The 27,465-nt window shown below is 42.1% G+C and overlaps 3 protein-coding genes across 7 annotated transcripts; 1 reads left to right on the top strand and 2 right to left on the bottom strand.

Annotated features, from left to right (window-relative positions):
- Nucleotides 1-359: 359 nt before the first annotated feature.
- On the bottom strand, nt 360-5,433 carry LOC121573559 (serine/threonine-protein kinase PLK2). The gene is made up of 13 exons (XM_041885645.2): nt 5,210-5,433; nt 4,931-5,038; nt 4,689-4,805; nt 4,331-4,460; nt 3,954-4,137; nt 3,624-3,822; nt 3,293-3,440; nt 2,946-3,043; nt 2,548-2,761; nt 2,183-2,342; nt 1,745-1,874; nt 1,310-1,420; nt 360-972 (listed from the first exon to the last, which is right to left on the bottom strand). Exons 1-13 carry the CDS (start codon nt 5,399-5,401, stop codon nt 781-783), a joined length of 1,983 nt encoding a protein of 660 aa, XP_041741579.1. The 5' UTR covers nt 5,402-5,433; the 3' UTR covers nt 360-780.
- A 1,307-nt stretch (nt 5,434-6,740) lies between these two features.
- On the bottom strand, nt 6,741-10,089 carry LOC121573588 (adenine nucleotide translocase lysine N-methyltransferase). Of its 3 annotated transcripts, none has more exons than XM_041885700.2 (6): nt 9,874-10,089; nt 9,010-9,200; nt 8,078-8,182; nt 7,645-7,785; nt 7,512-7,562; nt 6,741-7,304 (listed from the first exon to the last, which is right to left on the bottom strand). In XM_041885700.2, the coding sequence occupies exons 2-6, from the start codon at nt 9,178-9,180 to the stop codon at nt 7,134-7,136; spliced, it is 639 nt and encodes a 212-aa protein (XP_041741634.1). In that variant the 5' UTR covers nt 9,181-9,200; nt 9,874-10,089; the 3' UTR covers nt 6,741-7,133. The 3 variants fall into 3 exon arrangements, with proteins under 3 accessions (XP_041741634.1, XP_041741618.1, XP_041741626.1); XM_041885684.2 differs by having other exon boundaries at nt 9,010-9,237; nt 9,874-10,088; XM_041885692.2 differs by having other exon boundaries at nt 9,010-9,234; nt 9,874-10,088.
- Nucleotides 10,090-13,522: 3,433 nt separating this feature from the next.
- LOC121573565 (ras-related protein Rab-3C-like) lies at nt 13,523-26,060 on the top strand. Of its 3 annotated transcripts, none has more exons than XM_041885655.2 (5): nt 13,523-13,713; nt 16,002-16,226; nt 22,199-22,317; nt 24,905-25,029; nt 25,333-26,060. In XM_041885655.2, exons 1-5 carry the CDS (start codon nt 13,696-13,698, stop codon nt 25,521-25,523), a joined length of 678 nt encoding a protein of 225 aa, XP_041741589.1. In that variant the 5' UTR covers nt 13,523-13,695; the 3' UTR covers nt 25,524-26,060. The 3 variants fall into 3 exon arrangements, with proteins under 3 accessions (XP_041741589.1, XP_041741605.1, XP_041741597.1); XM_041885671.2 differs by lacking the exon at nt 13,523-13,713 and adding an exon at nt 14,215-14,281; XM_041885663.2 differs by lacking the exon at nt 13,523-13,713 and adding an exon at nt 14,218-14,358.
- The last annotated feature ends 1,405 nt before the right edge of the window (nt 26,061-27,465 follow it).

Here is a 27,465-nt window from a genome sequence, read left to right as displayed (position 1 = left end):
ATGAATCACAGTTTGAAGTCAGCTAGTGTTTCTCCCCTCCCTCTGCTCTGCAGAAGTGCTGTGTACATTACAGTCCTCTAGTCTAAGGTTTTCCCAAACTCAGTCCTGGGCCCCCCTGTGTTTTTTTTGCCCTGGCATTACACAGCTGATTCAAATAATCAAAGCTTGATGATGAGTTGGTTATTTGAATCAGCTGTGTAGTGCTAGGGCAAAAACCAAAACGTGCACCCAGGGTGGGCCCCAGGACTGAGTTTGGGAAATCCTGCTCTAGTCCAGCTCCACTTACACCTGAAGCATCCATCAGCCCTTATGGTTCTACTTTCATTAGAAAAACAACAACAACAGAAACAACAACATAACAGTTTTATCTGGTTCCAGCCCAGTGTTCCTGTCCACTTTACTTCACTCTTCCTCAAAAACAGATGGTTTTCACATTCGTACCTCCATCCCCTCATCATAACATAACATCAGTCATTTTATCCTCTGATTATCAACATACACATCAGCCCTTTTCTGTTCAAAGTCCTTGTGCTCTATACATGCTCTTTCTCTCCACTGTCCTTTTCAGAGTCTCTCCATCCAGATTCAGCTGCACCTCTGCTGATAGATTGGCAAAGGTTACCAATCAGTAGTCCATTGCTTTACACAGGTCTGACCCCATACACTGTCCCACCACCTGGCGCTGCTTCCTGGTTCAGTTGCAGTGCTGCAGTAGCATGTTGAAGGAAGTCTGTCTGTCCGTCCGTATAAACGGTCCCCCGCGTGGTGCTGCTTCCTGGTTCAGTTGCAGCGCTGCAGCAGCATGTTGAGTGAGTACTCCATGCGTTGGCGTAGGTCTGTGGGGCAGCCGGAGGTGAGCAGAGAGCTCAGTCTGAAGGTGGAGGACACACGCTCCTCGTTGATGTATGTCAGCATGTACTCCTCCCTCTGGGTGCACAGGATGATCTTGGTGTGGTCGTGGTAGAAGTTGACCTGTTAGAGAAAGATATGGATATATACGGTTTAATAAAGTACTGACAGGACAACAAATAGCATAATACCAATATTACTGTAGATTGTCTCATATTTGACCCCCTTGGGAAACTGATGACCAGTGTGCCTGAAATGTGCCATCTGTTTGAAGTACATTTGGGTGCTTATCTGAAAATCTATCTATGAGTCTATACAACACAATAACTGATTTGAATAGCTGATGTATGTGTCATGCATTTCCATTAAGTGTTCTGTGGATTTACCATAGCTGCACTGTGTCATGTGTTTCTTGGCTGAGAGTAATGTCTATTTTAGCTGTGATGATGAGTGTGTTTACCTGAAATGTGCCGTCGTTGAAGAGCATCATGAGGGCACGGTCAGACTTGAGCCACTGCAGCAGGTAGAGTCTGGGCATGTGTGTGTCTGCCTGGCTCACCAGGTCTCCACCCTACACAGCAAACACAGGAACAGGTTCATCATTAGACTGAGAGAAGACTAGGAAAAACGAAAGAGAAGGAGGAGAGGAAAGACGACAGAGGGAGAGAGCAGTACAGGAAAGGAGAGGGGGGCAGGAAAGAAGAGTGGAGTGGAGGACCGGGAGGTAGAGGGAGAAAGGACAGGAAAGGAGGATTTTTTTAGGAGATGGTAACAGTAGGAAGAAATTATTGAGAGGATAGAGAATAGAGAGATTGCCAAAGATAGGAACAACAGGAAAGGAAGATAGGAATCGAGGATGAGAGGAGAGGCTAGAAGCTATATGGGGAATACTTACATCCATCAGGTTCTCTTCCATGTAGTGGGCGAAGTACTTCAGGACGGTCACCTGACCTACGAAGTGCTCAGGCACATCAGATGTGGAGAACACAGAGCACTGACCCAACTCAGCATAGTAGTGGACAGTCCTACAGACAGAGAAAAGAGACAGAGGGAAAAGAGAGTTAACAACCAAAATAAACACTTGCAGGCTTCTGAAGGACAAGATGCATGCCAAACAGACGTATTTCATGTATTTAACAGACCTTCTTTGTCTCTGACTTTTTGTTGACTTTTACAGCTGAAGCCAGCAATACTTTCCACTTCTGTTTATTTACACCCATCAAGCACTTTGATGTTCAGTCAGACTGCTGAATGTTAAAACCCATACAGCCTAAACAATCTCCAACTAAGGTATGAGTGATGTATTGTGTGATAAAGAGAACAGAGTACGTACTTCTTGTCTGCGAGGAGGCTCATGTGTGTCCCGTTGTTGAACAGAACGCCCACTATGTGGTCTGAGAGCTGGTAGCCAAAGCCATACTTGTTGGAGTAGTCCACCCACTTAGTGACCCACTGCAGGTTACCACACTCTGTCCCTTTGGGGATGTCATCCGCTAGAGAGAGAAAGGTATTTGTGATTAAAACACAATTCAACCATGTGTAATAACAAAGGGAGTCCCACTTGACCATATTTAGTTAAATTGGTGTTGGAATCATTTCTTTACATGGTAGTAAGTACTACAGTGTAATTACACTGTACCTGCCTTATTTCAACAAACTCGTGTCTCATCTCCAGGATTATAAGTGCATTTGGCTTACCTTTCGGCATGTTTTCCAGGCATCCTCTGAGAACGCTGGTGATTGTCTCAGCCACACTGCCAGTGGTGCTGTCCTCAAGACATTCGCTACTGCTGCTGCAGCTTCCCAGACTGCCCCTGACGATAAGCCGGATGGTGTCTCGCGTCGTCAGGGGCAGGCCCTCTGTTGCCGGGGCAACAGGCCTCCCAGCAGATGGTGACGGTGGCCTTCCATCCTGAGGGGAGGAGAAAGAGGGAGGGGTTACATAACATGGCCTCACACTTTCCTTTATCATGATTCAGCATTTCCTCATACAAGGACTTTTCCATAATATGACTTTTCACTACTCCCCTAACTTGAGTTTCTATTTTATTTTATCATGACTATCATGGTCAAATAGAGAGTGATGAGCTTCTCACCTCAGTCATCTGTTTGCTCTGCTGCTGCTGGCTGATGACCGTCTTCTTCAGGTCATGTCGAAGCTTGTAGATCTCCTCTTCCTCTTTGGTGAGTTTATCTACCAACAACACACACAGTCAGCATACATTCTGGATGGCCTCACCCTGCAGCCTCTCATTCATACAGGAACTCTGCCAAAAACGATCATGATACATCAGTGGATTTACGACACCACAGCTTTTATCACTACTTATTAATTAGCAACATTGTTTAATATCCTTTTATTAGGCAAACAAATACTAACTGATTTAATAATTGGTGACATTGGCTAAGGCTGTTTTACGAGGTGAATGATTGATATACTCACTCAAAGTCTCGTAGTATTTGACCTTGTCTCTCTTCCCGCCGAAGAGGGCGGCCGCAGCCTTCCTGAAGAAGCTCTTGGCAGGGCTGGAGACGTGGAACTCTGGAGCGGAGTGGCAACAACTAGCAGGGAGACGCTCTGGCACGAAACCCTGGAAGGATGGAGAGAGGGGGAGAGTGAGAGATGTTAGTAGAATGAAAAAGTGCAGATAGATGATTAATCATATCATAAGTAGGAAACAGAATGTTAAAACAAAACGACATTTGCAGTCTCATGTTCCATCCGGTACAGAGAGAGCAAGAGAGAGAGGCTGAGAGAGGGCTAGCTAACTCACCTGTGAGAAGAAGTCATGGCGCAGTATGTGGTCCAGGTGAGGTCTGTCCTCCGGGGTCTTGGCCAGGAGGCTGGAGATGAGTTGTTTGGCCTGGGGCGACAGGGAGGAGGGCAGGGAGTAACGCGCCTCCCGGATACACTTGTACGTCTCCTTCAGATTGGTGGTCTCGAACGGGGGTCTGCCCAGGAGCATGGTGTACCTGGAGCACAGAGGAGGGGGAGAGACTTAGTTAGTGACTGGTTGTCATAACAGTGTATTTACATATGGAATGTCATTTTACAGCGCCGTCTATTGACAAAGAAAACTCTAAATATAATAGAATGTACTCACATGACACACCCCAGGGCCCAGACGTCCGACTCACAGCCGTGGCCCTGCTTGTTGAGCACCTCAGGGGACAGGTAGTTGGGCGTCCCACAGATGGTCTTCCTCCTGTTCCCAGCAGGCTCTAGCTTGGCAGCCAGCCCAAAGTCTCCCACCTTCAGCTCCATCGACTCACTCACAAAGAAGTTACCTAGGACGGGAGAAGAAGATGACAAATATTATACCATTTACTGTATGTGAGTGATGGATAACATAAAGTGGTTGGTTTGCAGTTCATGACAGGTGAAGGTTGCAGGTTTGAATCCCTCTGCATAGTGCTTGGCAGAGCCGATTGAATGATAACGACTCTGGCTTCTATTGTGTGTCTTGCCACAGATGCTTACCAAGTTTGAGGTCTCTGTGTAGGATCTCTTGTTCATGCAAGTACTTCAGCCCTGAGATGATCTGACGGAGGTAGTATCGCACTTCAGGCTCTGTGAGCACTTTGCGTGCCTTCAGGATGTGTGCCAAAGACTGCACAAAGATAACATGGGAATAAATATTAGATCAGTCAAGGCAGTCTATGGAAAATAAGAACATCTCTTTCACATTAACCAAAGATGGGATTATTTTTTGTTTCCCATTTTATGTCTGCGCGCCCAGCAAGGGCTGTGGTTTTGAGGTGCTGCTACTGTATGCAGGAATTTCTCAGACCAGTTCAGTAATAAAGGCTTAGTATTCAAGTACAGCAGTAACACTCACTCTTCTACTGCAGTATTCCAGGAGGATGTAGATGTTATCTTTATCCTCGAAATGATGGTAAAAGTGCACGATGTGTTTATGGTGGAGAACTCTGTGTAGCTCGATTTCCCTGTCAATCTATGGAGAAGATATATCATAGTGATGATTAAAAGCAATTCATTAATTATCCAAAAGTCCAAGACATTCACCTCAAAACCACATAGGCATTATAATACATGATGCATTGTGGTGCGCGCTCTTACCTTTTCCCTTTGGTGCGGTTTGGAGACGCGCGTGTGTGGAATAATTTTCGCTGCGTAAACTTTACTCGTGGACAGGTCGGTCATCTCATAGCACTTGGCGAAACCTCCCTGAAAAGAAAATAACACAATCATATTGATAAGCATATTTACCAGGTTAATTTAAAGTGTGCATGCTTCGGAATAACAGTGTACTATTCCCAAAGTAGACACTTATAAAGAACAATCTTGTCTTTGAGTAATTGAGTAATTTGCGTTTTGCTGTAATTCACTGATGGCTACCTTTCCCAGAACTTTCCCACGGCAGTAACATTTCCCGGTGGCAGGATCCGTGACAATCCTCGACATCTCTGCAGGTGCATGACCGTGGTCCTCGGTTCTCTTTCTCCGCAGTTCACAGGACCCGTGTTGGCTGGGCTCGCACATCCTGTTGCTAATCGTCGGCTGTTGAGCGATATTCCTCAGTAATTCCATAGCGAGGTGATGCCTTCGCTGCTCGTACTCTGAATGCAGTCAAGAGTGGTTGGGTGTTTGGGTTTATATGCAGCCTGGTCTCATTGACTAGACCCCCCCTCTTGTCTGGCTGGCTCTCCGACGTCACTCTAGAGAATCCTCTGTTATGAGGAGTTGACGAGGTCTGGTAGAGCGCCCTAAAGTCAGGGCTGGCATGCAAATGACTGATGTTTATATGGTTATGATAAAGGAAAAGGATAAAATGGAAAATATTTACCCAATCTTGCTATGATAAATGCTGATAATAACCATCATTAGAATCTTCATCATTACCATTACATCATCATCAACACCATATACTCAGTGTCAAGGTGTGTGACAGTGTCACATACCACACTTATATCAAGCACAAGCAAAATATTGGTAACAACGAATCAAATCTGACAGTTGGGTGAATCAGTAATGAAAACCAAATGGTTAAATCATGTGTTCTGTATGTACAGTATGTGTTGTAAAATCATATGCATTGCTACAGCATATAGAAACGCTACTAAATTGTGAGTGTAAATTAATACAACTGTGGCTCTCAGCCGCTCTGATCTTAATTTGAGGTTCTAGCACCATCAGGTGGTGGTTTTACGTCCTCCAGGTTGGAATACAGTTTTAGGATCTGCCAGTATGTCAGAGCAGATTACCATAGTTCCTGGATGCTTAAACCAACTCCTGTCGTTCCACGTGCATGTCTCCACCCTTAGTCAGGAGACAGAAGCAGTCACACAGGAGGTGGGAAGGTTTGTGCATCCCAAATGGCACCCTATTTCTTATACAGTGCATTACATTTGACCATGTCCCATAAATATATTGTCAAAAGAGGTGCGCTATGTAGGGAATAGGGTGCCATTTCTTTTCTTTTCTGAGGCGGCACATGGCCCGCCACAGGGAGCTTGGGTCAATGTGATCATAACCCACAGATCTAAAGCCTGCAGGGGGCTCAGCTGCACACCACAGAGTACCCATGGCCATGTACCCATGCTTCCCTCACCAGCCTACTACTGTTCCTCTGCTCGCTCCTGCCTGCTTGGCATGTGGAAACACAATACAATTAACGTGCCTTTTTAGTTAAGAGTGGGGATGATATGATATGAAGTCAGCCAAATGCTGGGCTCTCTAATGTATGTCCTGCTCTAACCTCTATATGACTGGTCAGTACAGTGATCAGCTTGGATAACTAATGCTCTTCAAGCATTTTCCATAGTAGCCTCCTGTATGAACTCAGTGGAAGTGAAAATGACTAGGCCTACAGAATGGGCATTTTCTAAGACAATAACCCAGCTGGGAACAAAAAATGTCGTCAACATCATCCAGAAAATAGAATTGTATTAATTTCTCTCACAGTTTGCAACCTTACTTTCACACCACAGTGGGAAAGAGAAATTTACATAATTCTTTCAAATGCTCTGCATATTTGTTCTCACAGGACATACAGTATCTGGCACCTGGTTTAATCACAGTGTAAGGACATGTTTATAATTCCCTTCCTTTACGTTTGACCAATGAAGCTTGGCACACACCTCACCCTTCATATATTGTTCAATAAATCAACAAACAAAATGTATACAAAGAAAGACGCAGTTGGCGATACAGGGTTTGTCATTTGATTGGGGTGTTAATTAGCATATATTGGGTTTGGTGTGAACCAGTGAATGACATTAGGATTAATCCAGTCATCGATGCACAGTATGATGTCATAGGGTCATGCCTGGCCCAGGGCTGAGCGCACAGTGCTGATGTCATAGGCCCAGGCCTGGTCGAGGCCGTCGCCCTGCGAGGCTCGGTGGGGCCACTGGGGGAAGGGGAAGCGGCAGGCGATGATATGCGCGTCATCAGGAAGCTCCCTCAGCAGCTTCTCACCCAACACCTCCATCTGAGGACCAATCAGAGAGGCTGGTTTTAGTCATCAACCAATCAGATCAACACTCTCTTGTCAAATGATCCAGCACACCTAATCATTTCTATCTGAGTTAAGACTGTTTGAATATAATATATACAAATCTAATTGTAGGACTTATCGTATTATAAGAGCAGGAATTGTTCTTGCTGTGCGGCGGCCTTGTGTGGATAGAACACTAACCAATCCTGGGGCTAGGAATACAGTCACGTTGTTGTAGTTTGACAAATCAGTCTGTCAAATGAAGGAGAGAAAACTAATTTAGTAAAGAGTATGTGTCTAATAAACACATTGATGTTAAAGAACTATACTGTACCTTCCAGAAGTCCTTGTTGACAAAGTTTGCCTGGCTGGGTGGTACTCCTCTCCAGCGTGCCTTCACTCTAGCATATGCCAGCAACATGGAGTTGATCTCAAATCCAGTGCACTGGAGGCCAACAGAGTAGGCAGCAAACACCTAAGACAAGAAGGTAGAGTGAAGTTGAGTCATACAACTACCTATAACTGCACTGCAGCAAAAGAGTGAGTGACTCCACTATAATTTGTCTGTTGCTTGTTGTCCTCACCACACAAGATCCCTTGCTAGAACAGAGAGAAATGTAAGTGGCAGACTCAGTATGTGTCCCAAATGGCATCTTATTCCCTATATAGTCCACTACGAAGTACACAATATAGGGGATAGGGTGCTATTTGGAACACAGCCTCTATTGTTCATAGCAGAGAGTTTTATTTCACCAGAGCCAACTCACCAGTCTCCCGTCTCCTGATCCCAGATCAGCTAGTTGGCCTCTGCGTCCCTCCAGCAGCTGCATGGCGTTTACGATCTGAGCTTTACTCGAGGGCAGGTAAGGCACCTGCATGAAAATAATATTGCCAGTCAATAATATTGGCTATAATATGGGAGACGGGTAGCCTGGTCCCAGAACTGTTTGTATTTTTCCAACTCCATTGGTCATTGTCAAGCCAAACATGACAATGATTGACAAGGAGTTGGCATGTAGCACAAACAGACTGGGACTGTGGGAGACTCCACTGAGTTGTATATCACTTTAATTGGTTCTAGGTAGGACATACTTATCCCTTGAGGTTTTACAGTTGTAGCCTAATACAGCACTACTGTAGAAAAACAAAGGCAAGGGGATTGAATGGAGACATCCTATTGTCAACAATTCAGCTGCAGAGGTGGAAAAAGCCTTGCAAAGGGCCTTGCACATACAAGATGGAGACATCAATGACCCAGCCAAGACCAAGCCAAGACAAGACCAGGGTTGAAAACATGTGGCAATCCAATTTATCTTCCATTCTTTATGTCCCTGAACCCCCCAAATCCCTTGGTTTGTATTACCCCAATTCGTGATCAACTGTGCCTGACGATAAAGTGCTCTTGTCTGATGATGATGAACTGATGGTGAAGAGAGTAGCACAGGATCCATTAATCAAAAACACTGCATCATGGCGTAATTGGAAAAAACATCCTAAAAATATTTACCAAAGACTTACCAAATTGTTGTTCTAAAAATATTTGACTTACCACATAAACCCCTTTCTCCATTTGAAGGCACCATGGAGCACACATGGAACATTCCAAGACAAGCAGCAAAGCATTCTTAAGCTTATTACTGTTTATTGATTTCACTGTTCAGTTATAGGGCCTGAACACATTAATGTGAATGAGATGTACCTTGAGTCTTCTTGGCACTTTGCGGAAGCCAGGAAGGGCAAACATAGTCCACATCCCGTAGAGGCCAGCGAGCAAAGCCCCAGTAGCAGCTGTCAGGATGGGGTTGTCCTTACTGCCATAGATCATCCTGGAGCCTTGATCCTGGAGGATGAATTCTGTGGAGTCCTCCATGATAAACTGTCTCTATTAGGCTACATAAAGCAGTGGTTAGCATCTATATTAGTACTACTAAGCCAACCAAAACAGCAGAGGCAACATTCAGGTAGACAGGGATAGGCTTAATATCTTGATTAATTGTTTATTTTGACACAATCATAAAGAAATACCTGAACACAAAAGTTGTTACCGGTATTCAAAGTATTTGTAAAGCAATGCAAATAGAGTTTCTCTAATATTGACATTTGCAACATGTGTCATAGACATCGACATTTAATAAAGTAATTCAATAGACATACAATAACTAAAAGAAACCGGCAGAGGGTGCCATGGTATTATATTATCGTGCAGAGCACTTTCTAGAAAAGTTTTGTTTACGAAACTTAAGCCATCAAAATCTTTTCAAACATAACAATTGCTCAAAGCGAGCCTGCTACTATATCAATGCATCCGTTAATATTGGTGAGTTAATCATTACCCAAGATATTTCGCAAGATATTTCCCACATATTTTATACACGTTGATTCTGTAAGCCTATGTATGTTCTGTAGAACATTTTTTGACGAGACACATTTGGAGACGAGAAAACATGTGTTGTAATATTATTGAACGACATAAATTGGTTACTTAAGATATTTGCACAAATGTTGCACAAATAGGCTACAATTTAGTAAAACACGCACATTAGGCTTTTCAACTGCGACCTACCTGACGCGCCCCCTGTCTCAGCAATCGCTTCTTTAATAGCTCAATGAGCCATCCAGACGGTCAGTAGAGGTCAATCAAAAAGGCCAAATGCTTAATATCCTGCCCAGGAGTCATTAATTAATAACACACCCAATCAAATCCGTTCCTGGTACATGGATAGGTAATTTACTTTCCATAACTGAGGTTGACAACAACTCCTAAATGGACAGTAGCCTACATCCAATGAAATTGCCTGTCTATCCTATTATGTAACCTTTGTTGTGTCTGGTAGTGTCGTTAAGTAACCAAATGTAACATTTTAATATATTCAGATATATTGGCTGAAACAATTAGATTTGACATACACTCTAGTCAGATGTAGGCCAAATGAATTAGGCTTTATAGGGCAACATGGAAGACTTTAAAGTCTTTATTTTCATAATGGCACTGGAAGTGTGCAGAGACTTTTTCCTGTTTCTCCAGTTTTGCCTTTTGCCTGCAGCACCTTCACAAATCAGCTTTGGGTGTGGGGTAGATTCAGCCTATTATCATAATGTGCAAAATACAGAAGGTTATTGTGACCTTAACTCAAAGACTAGTCTGTCAACCTGATTCCTCCCAGCATTTTTTTATCCTCAGGACTGTAAGAAATAGCAACACAGATTAGGTGTGGTCTAGTTGATCACAACAGTAACCATGTGATAGCCTGTTCCCAGAAAGGTTTGTGTTCTTGCCAAATCCATTGCTGGCATCTTTTGAGTGGTAAGGAGTTGGCATGAAAGCACAAACAGACTGACACTCAGGCGAGTCAGATCAGAAATAGCAACAGAGAACAGGTGTGGTCCAGTTGTCTAGAACAGTTGCCATGGGAGCCTGGCACAGATGATAAATGGGCTGAATGAAATGTGGAGGGGCTGTTGACTAGGATGACATATTATTTTATATTGGAAAGGGGAAAGGGGATACCTAGTCAGTTGTACAACTGAACGCATTCAACTGAAATGTGTCTTCCGTATTTAACCCAACCACTCTGAATCAGAGAGGTGCGGGGGGCTGCCTTAAATCGACATCCATATATAGTGTGTGTGTGTGTGTGTGTGTGTGTGTGTGTACGTGTGTGTGTTTAGATTTCCAGGTCCCAAATACAATTTCTCAGTTACTTTGAATGTCCACGTTGGCCTATTTTAAAACAGAGCGTTCTTCATACCTATTAGTCACAGTAGGAGCAGTGATATAAATAAATCAAGGAAAATAAGTCTCCCAAAACAAAACAATGTACAGTGGGGAAAAAAAGTATTTAGTCAGCCACCAATTGTGCAAGTTAAAAAGATGAGAGAGGCCTGTAATTTTCATCATAGGTACACGTCAACTATGACAGACAAAATGAGAAAAAAAATCCAGAAAATCACATTCTAGGATTTTTTATGAATTTATTTGCAAATTATGGTGGAAAATAAGTATTTGGTCAATAACAAAAGTTTCTCAATACTTTGTTATATACCCTTTGTTGGCAATGACACAGGTCAAACGTTTTCTGTAAGTCTTCACAAGGTTTTCACACACTGTTGCTGGTATTTTGGCCCATTCCTCCATGCAGATCTCCTCTAGAGCAGTGATGTTTTGGGGCTGTCGCTGGGCAACACGGACTTTCAACTCCCTCCAAAGATTTTCTATGGGGTTGAGATCTGGAGACTGGCTAGGCCACTCCAGGACCTTGAAATGCTTCTTACGAAGCCACTCCTTTGTTGCCCGGGCGGTGTGTTTGGGATCATTGTCATGCTGAAAGACCCAGCCACGTTTCATCTTCAATGCCCTTGCTGATGGAAGGAGGTTTTCACTCAAAATCTCATGATACATGGCCCCATTCATTCTTTCCTTTACACGGATCAGTCGTCCTGGTCCCTTTGCAGAAAAACAGCCCCAAAGCATGATGTTTCCACCCCCATGCTTCACAGTAGGTATGGTGTTCTTTGGATGCAACTCAGCATTCTTTATCCTCCAAACACGACGAGTTGAGTTTTTACCAAAAAGTTATATTTTGGTTTCATCTGACCATATGACATTCTCCCAATCCTCTTCTGGATCATCCAAATGCACTCTAGCAAACTTCAGATGGGCCTGGACATGTACTGGCTTAAGCAGGGGGACACGTCTGGCACTGCAGGATTTGAGTCCCTGGCGCGTAGTGTGTTACTGATGGTAGGCTTTGTTACTTTGGTCCCAGCTCTCTGCAGGTCATTCACTAGGTCCCCCCGTGTGGTTCTGGGATTTTTGCTCACCGTTCTTGTGATCATTTTGACCCCACGGGGTGAGATCTTGCGTGGAGCCCCAGATCGAGGGAGATTATCAGTGGTCTTGTATGTCTTCCATTTCCTAATAATTGCTCCCACAGTTGATTTCTTCAAACCAAGCTGCTTACCTATTGCAGATTCAGTCTTCCCAGCCTGGTGCAGGTCTACAATTTTGTTTCTGGTGTCCTTTGACAGCTCTTTGGTCTTGGCCATAGTGGAGTTTGGAGTGTGACTGTTTGAGGTTGTGGACAGGTGTCTTTTATACTGATAACAAGTTCAAACAGGTGCCATTAATACAGGTAACGAGTGGAGGACAGAGGAGCCTCTGTTACAGGTCTGTGAGAGCCAGAAATCTTGCTTGTTTGTAGGTGACCAAATACTTATTTTCCACCATAATTTGCAAATAAATTCATTAAAAATCCTACAATGTGATTTTCTGGAGAAAAAAAATCTCAATTTGTCTGTCATAGTTGACGTGTACCTATGATGAAAATTACAGGCCTCTCTCATCTTTTTAAGTGGGAGAACATGCACAATTGGTGGCTGACTAAATACTTTTTTTCCCCACTGTAGGTGTAGGCTGGTTCACCCAAATTACAAAATTAAAAATTGGTTTCCTTACCCTGTAAGCAGTCTGTGGACAAGGTAAGACAGCAATCCATGCTTTGGTTTTGTTTACCTGGCCACTGTCTCCAAATGCTAACTTTTAAGGATTTGTGGCACAAATCCAACACTTGTCAAAATCCATTATATGTGCATTTTTCGCACTTCATGTCTGAATAAAACACTGTATTCTAGACATATACAAAATGCTAGTTTCCCCTTGGCAAGGGCCTGTTTTAATGGAGAATTCCCATTGGAAGTACATTTTAGTCTAGATTAGGACCAGGCTTAATCTACACCACCATGAGCGACCAGTGTTTGGCATACATTTCTGTAGTTTCAGTCTCAGCATCCTGTATGTTTGGTGCTGAGGTGAGAGGAAGATATGAGGGAGGGAGTGAGGTGAAGAATCCAAGCTTGTGTGACATTGGTAAAATATTTCCCACATTTTCTCCCATCCCCCATCCAAGGTTTATAGTCAATATTGCAAATCTCATAAAGGCCATATGGTACCTACCTAGATGTTTGAATTTGCTGTATTTTCGCATCATAGGCCTACCCCTATATACTTTTTCCATCATGATCTTATCTATTTTCCATCATGATGATAAAGGCATAATTATAACTGACACATTGTTGCACCTCTTGACTCCATCAGTCCAGCTGCTTAACCCCCGCACGCCGCTGCCAGAGAGACGCTATCACCCACGTGCACCCAAGTGCACCTGTTCTGTTTACTGTTCTCTGGAGCGGAAATGATTTCTGGGCGGGGGATGAGGGACCGATCGCAGTGATGCTCAGAACGAGTAGCCATTATTGACTTCACAAATAATTAATTTCAGGAAGAAGGTCTTGTAATATTGGTCGAGGTTTACAGTTTTCATTAACATTTTGCTCATATCACAGTACATTTGGTTTTATTTATTTATTATTGGGTAGCACAGCCTACATGGATTTATACGGGAAGGTAAGATCTTACCAGCATCTATCTGTATAGTAGCCCAGGTTTAATAAGGCTATACAGGACTCAGAATACACATCATCATTACATTGAACATTTGACATTACATTACATTTTCATTGAACAAATTAATGTAGTAGACTAACACACATTTCTGAAATTTAATATTGTTTATTCTAAAAGCAAGCATCGTTTTTGCTAATGCCACAGAGGAAATGTTATAGTTGCCAAAATACTTCATTAGATAAATGAAAATGGTCACAAAAAATCAACATTATTTTTTAAATGCAGTCTTCATGCAGTTTTAAATGGTTTTCTTGAGCTTGTCAAAAGTGATGTAGGCCTACAGTTGTTGTCAAAGTGACTTTGTTGCATGCTGAATAATGTAGTCACATCGCTTTAATTTTCCAATGTCCTGGGACGCTTTTGGCATTATAAAGACTACAAGCCCCATATTGTGAACTTTGACGTGGTTGAACGTGCTTACTACGCTTTCCAACCGTTCAGTTTCGGAAAACAGGGACAGCTCCGAGGTGCTGAAATTGTCGCGGCTCTAACGGAACCGTCTCCTACAGTAAGAATTTATATAACAACATAGCCTGATATATGAACTAGGAAAAGCCACTGACTGACACGAAGTCTTCGAATGAGGTTTGTTTGCTATGATGTCGTCAGATATGTTTTCTACATCATGTCAATTTTTTGCTAGACTGTGATAGAATTCCGGAAAGAACTTGATTGAACTAGGGCGGCTACTATAGATTACAGTGTATTTGCGATTATCCAAAACTCTGTAAGGTTTTATCCAATTTAAGAGGACTACATCTGTGAAGCAAAATGGAAGAGTGTATCTTCGTCGTCATCATAACATTTCAAATGGGAAATTAGCACATTAAACACCTAAAATTATGTGTCCTTGTATAGCTTATTGCATAAGGTAATAGGACATTTTGTTTACGAAATATTGAACAGTGTTGTTAATAGTGCAGTTATAGGCTTGCTTGATGTAAAACCGAAAGCATCCTTCTCCGTGTAACAGAACAGGCAAATGCTTGACATGGCAGATTGCTGAGGCACAGTGAAAACATGAAGGCTACTAGGAACAAAGATGTCTGCTGTAGCCTAGTTGTATTTTTATAGAATGCTGACAAATGATGACGAATTTTGCAAGAACGATTAAACATTCCACCTTTTGTTTTTGCTAGAGTCAGTAATTGGATTGTTGAATTGATTGGCCTACCCCTTGATAAATCCAAGCCTAATTGATCAAACACCTTACATACCCTGCTGGGTATGAAATGCTTGTGAAGGATCTGACTGATGTTCATTGGCAGGCACATAGATGTGAGGATGTAGAACACAGGTGGACTCTTCAACTCCCCAGGGTGTGTAGTGCTCTTCTGGTTTATCCCACACAGCCATCTGTCATCAGACACACAGTCTGTGCTTTTAACACCTAACTGAGAGGCTGCTGTGTCAACCTGGTCTCAGAGCATTTAGTATTATTCTTTACGTAAATCAGAGAGACTCCTTTTAGTATGATATGTTACGTTTTGTATGGTATGTATTAATTTGTGGTTGTTCATCACCCATTTCATATGATATGTTACGAATTACAATTTGTATTATATGTTACGATTTTGCAAAACGTAAAATATGTAAAACATTTGCAAAAGGTAGAATATGTAAAAATATTGCTAAACGTATGATATGTTACAAATTCTAGCTAGGTGGCTAACGTTAGCTAGCTGGCTAATGTTAGCTAGGCTAGGGGTTAGGGTTAGGGTTAAGGTTAGGATTACGTTTAGGAGTTAGGTTAAAGGGTAAAGCTTAGAGGAAGGGTTAACTAACATGCTAAGTAGTTACAAAGTAGCTAAAAAGTAGTAAGTAGTTGAAAAGTTGCTAATTAGCTAAAATGCTTAAGTTTTCCCTGATGAGATTTGAACTCACAACCTTTGGGATGCTAGACATTTTCGTTATACGACCAACCACCCTACTTTCATTTTTGCTTTAAGTAACCATCTGTCTTATGTAACCATACCCAACGTAACATATCATACTAATTTGAGTGTCCCAGGATTTACTTTTACTATGTTACGTCTAGTCTATGAGACCAGGCTGGGGGTGTGTGTGTCTGTGTGTGATTATTTTAATAATTTATTATTCTTTTACACGTCCTTGACGTCCCTCTTCCATGCAACATATCTAAACCTTAAATAGTGCCATTTCTAATTCCAATGAGTTGATTTTAAGTTTGTCATGACCTTTGACACTGCGACTCCTGGTATTACCAGATGGCTGCCACTCAGGGGACCACTCAAGGGAAGGAGGGCGGGGACCAGAACTTTGACTACATGTTCAAGCTGCTGATCATTGGGAACAGTAGCGTGGGTAAAACCTCCTTCCTTTTCCGCTACGCTGACGACGCCTTCACCTCAGCCTTCGTCAGCACCGTGGGCATCGACTTCAAAGTCAAGACTGTCTACAAGAACGACAAGAGGATCAAACTGCAGATCTGGGTAAGTCTGTCTCTAAAGTCCAGGGTACTTACTATTGTAATAGATAATGTCTAATGTAAGTATAGCTTTTCAACTACAGTGTGCACAAATATGAGCTATTCATTCAACTGCAATATTGATCTTATCTTGCCTTGGTTTAGGAACAGTAATTTAAATCATTTGATCTAAATACTCAAAAGTATTAAGCTCAAAATGTCATTGCCAGTTTTAGTAGATTACCACTATTGGAAAATGGCTACATTCAAAACAGGTTAACAATGGCCAGAAAAGCCATTGAAGCAGTGCTGAGCTTTTCAAATTGATTCTGCTGTTGCAACCACACACAACATACTTTTTTGCATCACGTCATGGAGAAACTCAATATTTTGTATCTCTCATTGCAATCTATTTTTGATATCACCAGAGTATTGCCTCTAGCTCATAAGTAGTATGCATATGAGGAGACATCCTGACCTACAGTAGTCATAGGAACTAGCTCCTGTTAGAAGTTGTCCGTAGGCACAGATCTAGGATCAGTTTACATCACCCCAATACTAACACTAACCATTAGAGGGAAAAAATACATAAGAGACCATAGATCAGCCTCTAGAGGCAAATTCAGTCTTATCCTACAGGGGCTCGGCATCAGCCTAGGGTAGTCAACCTATTTCAGACATTGTCAATCTATCTCATCACTACAATCATGCACTCTCATTCATTCCCAAGGGGCTTTAGGGAGCTCGTAACTATTGAAATAATCAGTGTCTTCTTATGTCATTTGTATTCTAGCCTCCCAAGGAGTCTTGGAGGACTAACCTAACAGTGGGCTAATGGAGGTTCTATTGAACAATAAACAAAAGCCTTCACTAATTGTTAAGGGGGGTTTGGAAAAAGAAACTCCCCTGTCCAATCTCCCTTTCTTTTAACCGAATGACCCTGGTCTGTAAACCACATTAGACTATGATTTCATAGCCAGGCCCCTTCCCCTTACCCTGTCAGCTACTCTTGATCAATAACTATCTAGGACTGTGACAGGTTGTAACTAGATGGCTCATGGTTGGTCAAGCAGTCATTCTCTCTATTTCTCCTGAGTAATTTGTTAAGAAAACACACTTGTAGTTAAACTTAACAAACATACACTACCAGTCAAAAGTTTGGACACACCTACTCATTCAAGGGTTTTTCTTTATTTTTACTATGTCTACTACTAGACATCAAAACTATGAAATAACACATATGGAATCATGTAGTAACCAAAAAAGTTTTAAACAAATCAAAATATATTTTATATTTGAGATTCTTCAAATAGCCACCATTTGCCTTGATGGCAGCTTTGCACACTCTTGGCATTCTCTCAACCAGCTTCATGAGGTAGTCACCTGGAATGCATTTCAATTAACAGGTGTGCCTTCTTAAAAGTTAATTTGTGGAATTTATTTCCTTCTTAATATGTTTGAGCCAATCAGTTGTGTTGTGACAAGGAAGGGGGGTATACAGAAGATAGCCCTATTTGGTAAAAGACCAAGTCCATATTATGGCAAGAACAGCTCAAATAAGCAAAGAGAAACGACAGTCCATCATTACTTTAAGACATGAAGGTCAGTCAATACGGAACATTTCAAGAACTTTGAACGTTTCTTCAAGTGCAGTTGCAAAAACCATCAAGCACTATGATGAAACTGGCTCTCATGAGGACCGCCACAGGAATGGAAGACTCAGAGTTACCTCTGCTGCAGAGGATACGTTCATTAGAGTTACCAGCCTCAGAAATTGCAGCCCAAATAAATGCTTCACAGAGTTCAAGTCACAGACACATCTCAACATCAACTGTTCAGAGGAGACTGTGTGAATCAGGCCTTCATGGCCGAATTGCTGCAAAGAAACCACTACTAAAGGACACCAATAAGAAGAAGAGACCTGCTTGGGCCAAGAAACATGAGCAATGGACATTAGACTGGTGAAAATGTGTCCTTTGGTCTGGAGTCCAAATTGAAGATTTTTGGTTCAACCGCTGTGTCTTTGCGAGACGCGGTGTGGGTGAACGGATGATCTCTGCATGTGTAGTTCCCACCGTAAAGCATGGAGGAGGAGGTGTTATGGTGAGGGGGTGCTTTGCTGGTGACACTGTCTGTGATTTATTTAGAATTCAATGCACACTTAACCAGCATGGCTACCACAGCATTCTGCAGCGATACGCCATCCCATCTGGTTTGGCCTTAGTGGGACTATCATTTGTTTTTCAACAGGACAATGACCCACCACACCTCCAGGCTGTGTAAGGGCTATTTTACCAAGAAGGAGAGTGATGGAGTGCTGCATCAGATGACCTGGCCTCCACAAGCCCCCGACCTCAACCCAATTGAGATGGTTTGGGATGAGTCGGACGGCAGAGTGAAGGAAAAGCAGCCAACAAGTGCTCAGCATATGTGGGAACTCCTTCAAGACTGTTGGAAAAGCATTCCAGGTTGAAGCTGGTTGAGAGAATGCCAAGAGTGTGCAAAGCTGTCATCAAGGCAAAGGCTGTTTGAAGAATCTCAAATATAAAATATATTTTGATTTGTTTAATGTCCATTGCTTGTCTTTCTTGACCCAAGCAGGTCTCTTCTTATTATTGGTGTCCTTTAGTAGTGGTTTCTTTGCAGTAATTCGACCATGAAGGCCTGATTCACGCAGTCTCCTCTGAACAGCTGATGTTGAGATGTGTCTGTTACTTGAACTCTGTGAAGCATTTATTTGGGCTGCAATTTCTGAGGCTGGTAACTCTAATGAACGTATCCTCTGCAGCAGAGGTAACTCTGAGTCTTCCATTCCTGTGGCGGTCCTCATGAGAGCCAGTTTCATCATAGTGCTTGATGGTTTTTGCAACTGCACTTGAAGAAACGTTCAAAGTTCTTGATATTTTCCGTATTGACTGACCTTCATGTTTTAAAGTAATGATGGACTGTCATTTCTCTTTGCTTATTTGAGCTGTTCTTGCCATAATATGGACTTGGTCTTTTACCAAATAGGGCTATCTTCTGTATACCCCCCCTACCTTGTCACAACACAACTGATTGGCTCAAACGCATTAAGAAGAAAGATATTCCACAAATTAACTTTTAAGAAGGCACACCTGTCAATTAAAATGCATTCCAGGTGACTACCTCATGAAGATAGTTGAGAGAATGCCAAGAGTGTGCAAAGCTGTCATCAAGGCAAAGGGTGGCTATTTGAAGAATCTCAAATATAAAATATATTTTGATTTGTTTAACACTTTATTGGTTACTACATGATTCCATATGTGTTATTTCATAGTTGTGATGTCTTCACTATTATTCTACAATGTAAAAAATAGTCAAAATAAAGAAAAACCTTTGAAGGAGTAGGTGTGTCCAAACTTTTGACTGGTACTATAATTGTTTGCTGCTTCAAACCTTTTTGTCCATGCCTGTTACGGTTACCAGGCAACTTTATAAACAAGCAATCCCTTAAAGCTTACAGGTAACGATACTGACATCTACATTGTTATAGATTTCTATGAGCCAATGTGCAGACTAGGATCCAGTCACAATTACATTTGAGGTGGTTTGTGCCACTTCGCTGTATGAACCTGGAGTGATTGAATGCGATGGATGTGTCATCGTTTACAGGATGCTAGTAACCCTTAGCTGAAGGACATCATCACTGAATAACACTCCTCTCAGACTGTGTGTTCTCCTGTGGTTGGCCGACTTCGCCTAAGGCTCTTTTAATTAGGAGGTTCGGAGATGGAGGAGTTTGTTTCTGAGCACCTCTGAGGCAGCTAAGGCTACAGTTTAAAAGCCTGCTTCCTCCAAACGCCCACTCTCACTCTCTCCTAGAGAGGCAATGCTGTTCGCTGTCATATCTACTGTCTGTTCCACCAATTAATTGGTCCCAGACAGTACTGTAGCAGTTAATCAGCTGATTTGCATGGGACACAAATCACACGCACTTTAACAGGAAGCAGAAAAGCAGGGTTGAATGTAAACAGTTTAAATTACGAGTAATGAGGGTAATGGGTTTTTGTCAGTTAAGGAAAGACAAGCAGGTTCTAACAGAGGCAGGATTGCCAGAGAGAGCATTCAAATGAATAGCTCTAGGTTGTCTCATTGGGCTTTTTGAGAGAACTGTTCCTTCAGTGGTCATTTCATAATAATTGATTATGTCCTTGTGGGTATTGCAAGATTAATCACATGTGAAATTGTGTTTCATAGTAATTTGCAAATACAGTTACGTTTTACTGGTTATAGTTTTATGTATTATCATAATCATGTTTGAGAACTGTACTATTCCTGACGAGCCACAGTATACCAGAATTGACCAGTAAGATTCAAATAAGATGTCCTTCAATCCCTACTGTCACTCTGCACTGACTGTACTAAAGGTTCTGTCTATTTTTTGGGCTTATTCACACTGTAAACTGCAGTGTGGTCCTTGGTGATGCATAAACAAACTCAGTCAAACTCAGTTAGTTTCTAATGGAGCTCATGTTCACTGGACTCTGGATTTCACTGGATTTCACTGGATTTACTGGATTTTTCTGTCTTGCTGTGTTTTTAGCTAAGAACAAGCAAAGCTGCCCACTCAAATAGCCCAGAGATAATAAAAAAAAGGTAATCGTCAAGCACTTGGCCCTGAATCGATAGGGTAATGAAATGTGTGGATGCAGACAGTATGTCCTCAGGATGCAGCCAAGAGAAAAGTCAACAGTCAAATCATTGTCTAGATGAATGTTTCATGTAAAGTAATGTCACAGTCTGCCAAACAAGAGAACCATTAGCAAAATGTGTGAAAAAGGCTAAAATGATTTCCTTTCAAAACATTAGTAATGCTATAGGCCTACTGTGCATATTGTATTGTACAAAAAAAGAACACACCTGCACACCCTCATGCACGTGCATATGCAGGTGCACATACAGTACGTCAATGTGTTAGTGTGTATTATTGTGGGTTTCCATTGCTCAGCCCAGCTGCTGTATGAAGGAGATGGAGGGAGGCAGCCTTTGAGCTGTGTGTGCTTTTGAAGGTCAGAGATGTCCTCTGGCTACCACACAGATACAATTATAGCCATATTCACAGAGCAGAGCAGGCCTCTCTGTAGCTAATGTAACCCAGCACTGTTTTGGCTTAGAATCCCCTACAGAACACAGATGACAGATAGTTTTAGTGTTTTCGCAAAAGGACAGTGGGATTTTATCCCCTCCAACCACCTACTTCAAACATGAGTTGGAAATCAGACAAAATGGCCGTTTGCCATTTTCCTTTTGATGAATCAGCCAGTCTGCTATATGACTGATATGCTAACTAGAGTACCAGCTATGACAATCAATAGCACACTGCTGCGTTGCCCTATACAATATGTTTACTGTAAGCCAATAGACATTACATAATACAGTATGGCACTTTCAGTAGGCCTCAGCCACCACAGTCACTAATCATGGCCTCTGAAATATATATATTTATTTCAATTCTTAGCTACAGTATATGGGATCAAACTGTTTGATATGAGTGGTCTGCTTCCCATTGGGGTGTGGAGACATCACCAGACACTCTGTTGTGTATCAATTGCTCTGTTTGGAATGGGCCCTGCAGAGATGGAGAGAGAGTGAGAGAGCTCGTTTTGGGTGATTTGATTTATTGATCACAGTGCATGGTTCATTTACTGGGGAGACTTGAACCTCTAGAATCTGGGAATAGATAATGACCATCCTATCAATGACAGCGATGCAGCATACATGATAATCACAGCCAGCCAAACCAGTCAGCGATGCATTATGCATATGATAATCACAACCAGCCAAACGGGTCCAGAATAAATACACACATGAAGGATGGGAGACTTCCTCTGTGACTGTTAGTTATCTGTGTGACTGTGTGTGTGTGTGTGTGTGTGTGTGTGTGTGTGTGTGTGTGTGTGTGTGTGTGTGTGTGTGGCGTGCGTGGTGTGTGCATGTGTTTGTGACCAGCAATAACAATGTTCTATATCTCTCCAGGACACGGCGGGACAGGAGCGGTACCGGACCATCACCACTGCATACTACCGCGGAGCCATGGGCTTCATCCTTATGTATGACATCACCAATGAGGAGTCCTTCCATTGTGTGCAGGACTGGTGAGTTCTACTGGGGTACAAAACATTTTCACCCTCTCTAGGAGGAAAATGGGTGACGAATATCATGCGTTTATTTTCTCATCGAAAACCAATACGTACCAGCATTACAGCTTTCATCAGCACGTTGGTAAGACTGCAATGTTGTGTCAGTACATCATGTATCATGAAATACACGAGGGAAGGAAGCAACTTCAGATGCCAAGTTATGTTTTCATCTCTTAATTCAAAGACTCAATCATGGACACTCTTACTGACAGTTGTGGCTGCTTCGCGTGATGTGTTGTTGTCTCTACCTTCTTGCCCTTTGTGCTGTTGTCTGTGCCCAATAATGTTTGTACCATGTTTTGTGCTGCTACCATGTTGTGCTGCTGCCATGTTGTGTTGCTACCATGTTGTTGTCATGTTGTGTTGCTACCATGCTGTGTAGTCATGTGTTGCTGCCATGCTATGTTGTTGTCTTAGGTCTCTCTTTATGTAGTGTTGTGGTGTCTCTCTTGTCTTGATGTGTGTTTTGTCCTATATTGTTATTTTATTTTGTATTTTTTATCAAAGCCCCCGTCCCTGCAGGAGGCCTTTTGCCTTTTGGTAGGCCGTCATTGTAAATAAGAATTTGTTCTTAACTGACATGCCTAGTTAGATAAAGGTTAAATAAAAATTAAATGAATAAATATTGTTTGATGGAATAAGTACTGTATATCTTAACCACATTCTCACAAAGACTACATATCTTTATGGACAAGGACAACAGAAGAGGTGTGTTGTTGTTGGGTTGTATTGAGACAGGATGAGTATAAGATTTCTCCCTGTGATTTCTCCCTGTGAAGAAACAGACCCAAATAGCTGACCTTCATCCCTGTCAGTATCTCCTTATCTAAGCGTATTGATTAGAGAGCTTGTTGTCAGAGAGCCTCTGGCCCATCTGTGTGAGGGTCCCTGGGGAGGCCGGGCAGAGCCATGAATCGCTGTCTTTGTAAACCACACAAGCTATTTCCATCTGAATACTGAATACCTACACTAAGCTGTACTGAGTGTTTCCTGTACCCTGAATTCAACATAATTTATTCAGGACTAGAAATAAGAACACAAGAGGAGTCTATTTAATCAGTCACAAAAAATAGGTTTCTGGGATAAACTCTACCAGAATGGTTTAAGAAAGATAATGTTTTGATGGATGCACTTGACAAAACTGCTTAACTGTCTCAAGGTGAAACAAAATGTTTGTTGGTATGTTGTGTGGGGCATCTGTGTAGAAAGGAGATTGGTTAAACATCTCTGTTCCCTGTGGTTGTGTACATGTAATATGAACAAAAATATAAACGCAACAATTTCAACGATTTTACTGAGTTACAGTTCATATAAGGAAATTAGTCAATTAAAATAAATACATTAGGCCCTAATCTATGGATTTCACATGATTGGGCAGGGGCGCCTACTGGGGAGCCAGGCCCAGCCAATCAGAATGAGTTTTTCCCCAGAAAAGGGATCATGCTCTTTAATCAGCTTTTTGATATGCCACACCTGTCAGGTGGATGGATTACCTTGGCAAAAGAGAAATGCTCACTAACAGGGATGTAAACAAATGTGTGCACAAAATTGAAGAGAAATAAGCTTTTTGTGCGTATGGAACATTTCTGGGATCTTTTATTTCAGCTCATGAAACATGGGACCAACACTTTACATGTTGCGTTTATATTTTTGTTCAGTATAGTTACAGTAGCTAATGACTGGTATATCCTGGAGCTGTTCAAATCAGTGAGTTTTCTCTAGAGCATAGAGCAGACAGAGCACAACAATACTTTATAATTCTACCCAACAACCTAAACAGACTTCTTCTTATGGTAGGCTTTTACTCCATTCTCAATTCTTCTTCCTGGTTATAAGGTTGAGGGCAAAGATGCATGGTTTCCATAGCAACGGCTCCTTCCCTGCCAGGCTGTGTGTGAATGAGCTCCTGTCCTGACACACTAATTTCCTGTGTGTGACGCAGTTGTGTCCTGATAGTGACGAAGGCACGCCTGTGCTTTTCACAGAAATAGATGCTGCTGCACCTCTCCTCTTCTCTCCTCTCCTGGTTATTGATCATTGAAACACAGAACTAATAATTGGGAGAGATAAACATAGACATCGTTAATCATTTCGACACTAAATATAGGCTAACCTAGAGGTCAATTATATGTAAACATTCAATGCAAACGGCAGTTCAGAGCAGGTGTTTTTGACTGGGATGTCATTGTGAGATATATCAGTCAACAGTTAGATGTGAATTGACCTATATCTCAACTCCTATGACCAGTCTGATCTGGACTGAGTAGTACTGACATCAAGGTACATTACTTTGTTCCGCTGGTGCTCTGGCCTGCTTACTGTGTGGCCACAGGGGAAATGTGTTCCTGAAATGTTTCTCCGAAAATCAGTTTATCAGATTCCAGTCCTACAGTAGCACCTCATCGTCCTGATCTGATGATGGAGGAGATGTGATGTTGTTTACTGTATCAGCTTATCACCTAGAGCTTCTAGTAGATAGATGCAGTGCTCTGTTTTGAGTTTTAGTTCCTGTTTCTTTCTGTGTGTGTGTGTGCGTGTGCAGGTCGACCCAGATAAAGACCTATTCGTGGGACAACGCCCAGGTGGTGTTGGCTGGGAACAAATGTGACATGCAGGAGGAGAGGGTGGTGGCTGCAGACAGCGGGAGACAACTGGCAGAACAACTGGGTGAGCTGCTGTCATTTCATTGATCAGGGACACTTTATATAAACAGAGATAAAATAATGAACCCATTGAATCATCAACAGTCAGATACAAATATCTATAATGCGTTAGCTCGTGCTGATTCACAGCACCAGTGCCTACATGGGCTTTTGTAAGCATGACCTACAGTATTTGACAGGCTTACATTTCCACTAAGACATTACGTCAAGAGATTTCTGAATGTGGACAATTTACTTCTTGTAAACATCATCAACAATGTTCATATATTATTTATAATTTTCTCTCTCTCTCTCTATCCATTCACAGGTTTTGAGTTCTTTGAGACGAGTGCCAAGGACAACATCAACGTCAAGCAGACCTTCGAGCGCCTCGTTGACATCATCTGTGACAGGATGTCCGAAAGCCTGGACACTGACACCGCTGTTACTACGGGAACACCCAGCACCAAACTGACAGACAGCGCCCCGCCCCTCCAGCAGCCCGCCTGCAACTGTTAGTGGCTCCTCCCACTTCCTGTGTTGCCAAGATACCCAGTCCCTTAGATGTAGTCAGCATCCCAAATGACATCCTATTCCCTATATCAGAGTTTCTTAAACTATGGGTCGGGACCCAAAGTGGGGCCTGGGCATGTGAGAGGTGGGTTGCGAGTTATCAGAATACTATAATCTATAATCACACACAATTTCTTCTTAATTTGAGTCGTTGGAGGACGATTTGGGTCATGGGAGGATGGTACATTTTTCATTTGGGTCTCGAGCTGAAAAGGTTTAAGAACCCCTGCCCTATATAATGCACTACTTTTGAGCAGGGCCCACATAGTGCTCTTGTCAAAAGTAGTGCACTATGTAGGGTATAGGGTGCCATTTTGGATACAGACATAGTTTTAAAGGTACAATGCAGACATTTTTTAAATCTTAATATCATATAATTTCTTGGTAACAATAAAGTACCTTACTGTTATTGTTTTCAATTAAAATGGTAAAAAAGAAACCAAAATAGCTTCTTAGCAAAGAGCAATTTCTCAAGCAAGAAATTTGCTAGGGCTGTCTGGGAGTGGTCTGAGTGGGGAGGGGAAAACTGAAAACTTGCTGTTATTGTGAGTGGGGAGGGGAAAACTGAAAACTAGCTGTTATTGGCAGAGAGGTTTGGAACGCTCTATCTTATTGGTCTATTAACTTATTTAACGCCTGGTGATGTCAACAGGCAGGCCAAAACTCCATTCCACCAAAACAGGCTGAAATTTCAGGCGGCCTGACATTTTCACAGTCACAGTATTATTCCAACCTCATAGTATGGAAATATATATAAAACATAGGAAAGTTACATTTTTTTACTGTACTGGGCCTTTAAAGCAGGGGTGCACTACTAAGGCCCTGGAGGGCTGCTGTGAAGGCTGACTTGCGTCCTTGCCTTTTAGTCAAGAGATTGACCAGTGTAGCTGCTGTAGTTGCACTCTCTGGCCAGTCAGTGACAGTAGTTGATCAATTAAGTGCCAGGATGGAAGGAAAACCAGCAGGACTTGATCCCTAGTGGACAGGAGTTGTGCATACTTGTCTTTCTGTATCCTGCACTGTAACAGAAAACTAATTTATACAGTCATTTTGAGTATTATCATTAGTAAAATACTCTGAAACGTTTTACTACAGCATACTGTATATTATGGTGCATTGTGGTAAATGTTGTGGGCTGGGAAATAATTGCTGTATTTTGAATGGTACTGTAATTCCACCCCACAGAATACAGTACCATACTGTATCTTTGGAGCGCCAAAAACCTTTTGACCACTTGTGGGTGCATGGTATTGTTGTGCCACTCAAAAACAATATTTTTGTATTTGTTTCATTAGTCCACTGTTGATACAGTCCCTAAATGTTTTGCATGTCAGCAATCAAGTTTTCAAGATATAGAAAAAACATCATACTGTGACACTCTGTATTTTAAAAGTTATATATCTTGAAAACTTGATTGCTGACATGCAAAAACATATGGGACTGTATCAACGGTGGACTAATGAAAAACATACAAGAAGGTAATTTTCCCTTTAACATATTTTGAGGCGTGCCTTGTAAGAGGCTATATTGGTTGCACCTGCGAGTGAGAATGCTGTACCAATTTGACTACTATGTGGTGATAGTGACCCATCAATCCATAATGTATAGGGGACAGATTAGAGTGGCAGCCAGTCAAACCTTAAATGGTTGAGCATTTTGCCAGGTCCTTTTGGTCTGTTTTGCCCGGTAGTCACTGTCAGTTTGGAAGCCTTTGTTAAGGCCTCTAGATGTGCAAGTGACACAAAACACCAAATATTCATTAATATGCTATAATGTGTAAACACTTTACATAGCAGCCAACTTGCTTGCACCACTCCCTTGTAATTACAGTAAAATACTGTGAAATACAAACCCCTCCCCTCAATTAATTTCATCCATTCATTCATTC

This window comes from Coregonus clupeaformis, chromosome 18 (genome assembly GCF_020615455.1).
Source record: "Coregonus clupeaformis isolate EN_2021a chromosome 18, ASM2061545v1, whole genome shotgun sequence".
Lineage (NCBI taxonomy): Eukaryota > Metazoa > Chordata > Actinopteri > Salmoniformes > Salmonidae > Coregonus > Coregonus clupeaformis.
Note: the sequence above shows the minus strand (reverse complement) of the source record. Positions and strands in the feature narration are given on the sequence as shown.

Bases quoted from the DNA above. Each gene is read 5' to 3' on its own strand.
- LOC121573565 (XM_041885655.2), top strand. The intron at 16,227-22,198 runs GTAAGTCTGTCT...ATATCTCTCCAG, and splicing joins GGATCAAACTGCAGATCTGG to GACACGGCGGGACAGGAGCG. The intron at 22,318-24,904 runs GTGAGTTCTACT...GTGCGTGTGCAG, and splicing joins TTCCATTGTGTGCAGGACTG to GTCGACCCAGATAAAGACCT.
- LOC121573588 (XM_041885700.2), bottom strand. From the start codon at position 9,180: ATGGAGGACTCCACAGAATTCATCCTCCAGGATCAAGGCTCCAGGATG. The intron at 8,183-9,009 runs GTACATCTCATT...ATTTTCATGCAG, and splicing joins AAGTGCCAAGAAGACTCAAG to GTGCCTTACCTGCCCTCGAG. The intron at 7,305-7,511 runs GTTAGTGTTCTA...ATTGGTCCTCAG, and splicing joins TATTCCTAGCCCCAGGATTG to ATGGAGGTGTTGGGTGAGAA.
- LOC121573559 (XM_041885645.2), bottom strand. From the start codon at position 5,401: ATGGAATTACTGAGGAATATCGCTCAACAGCCGACGATTAGCAACAGG. The intron at 2,343-2,547 runs GTAAGCCAAATG...TTCTCTCTCTAG, and splicing joins CCTGGAAAACATGCCGAAAG to CGGATGACATCCCCAAAGGG. The intron at 973-1,309 runs GTAAACACACTC...TTTCTCTAACAG, and splicing joins TCAACGACGGCACATTTCAG to GTCAACTTCTACCACGACCA.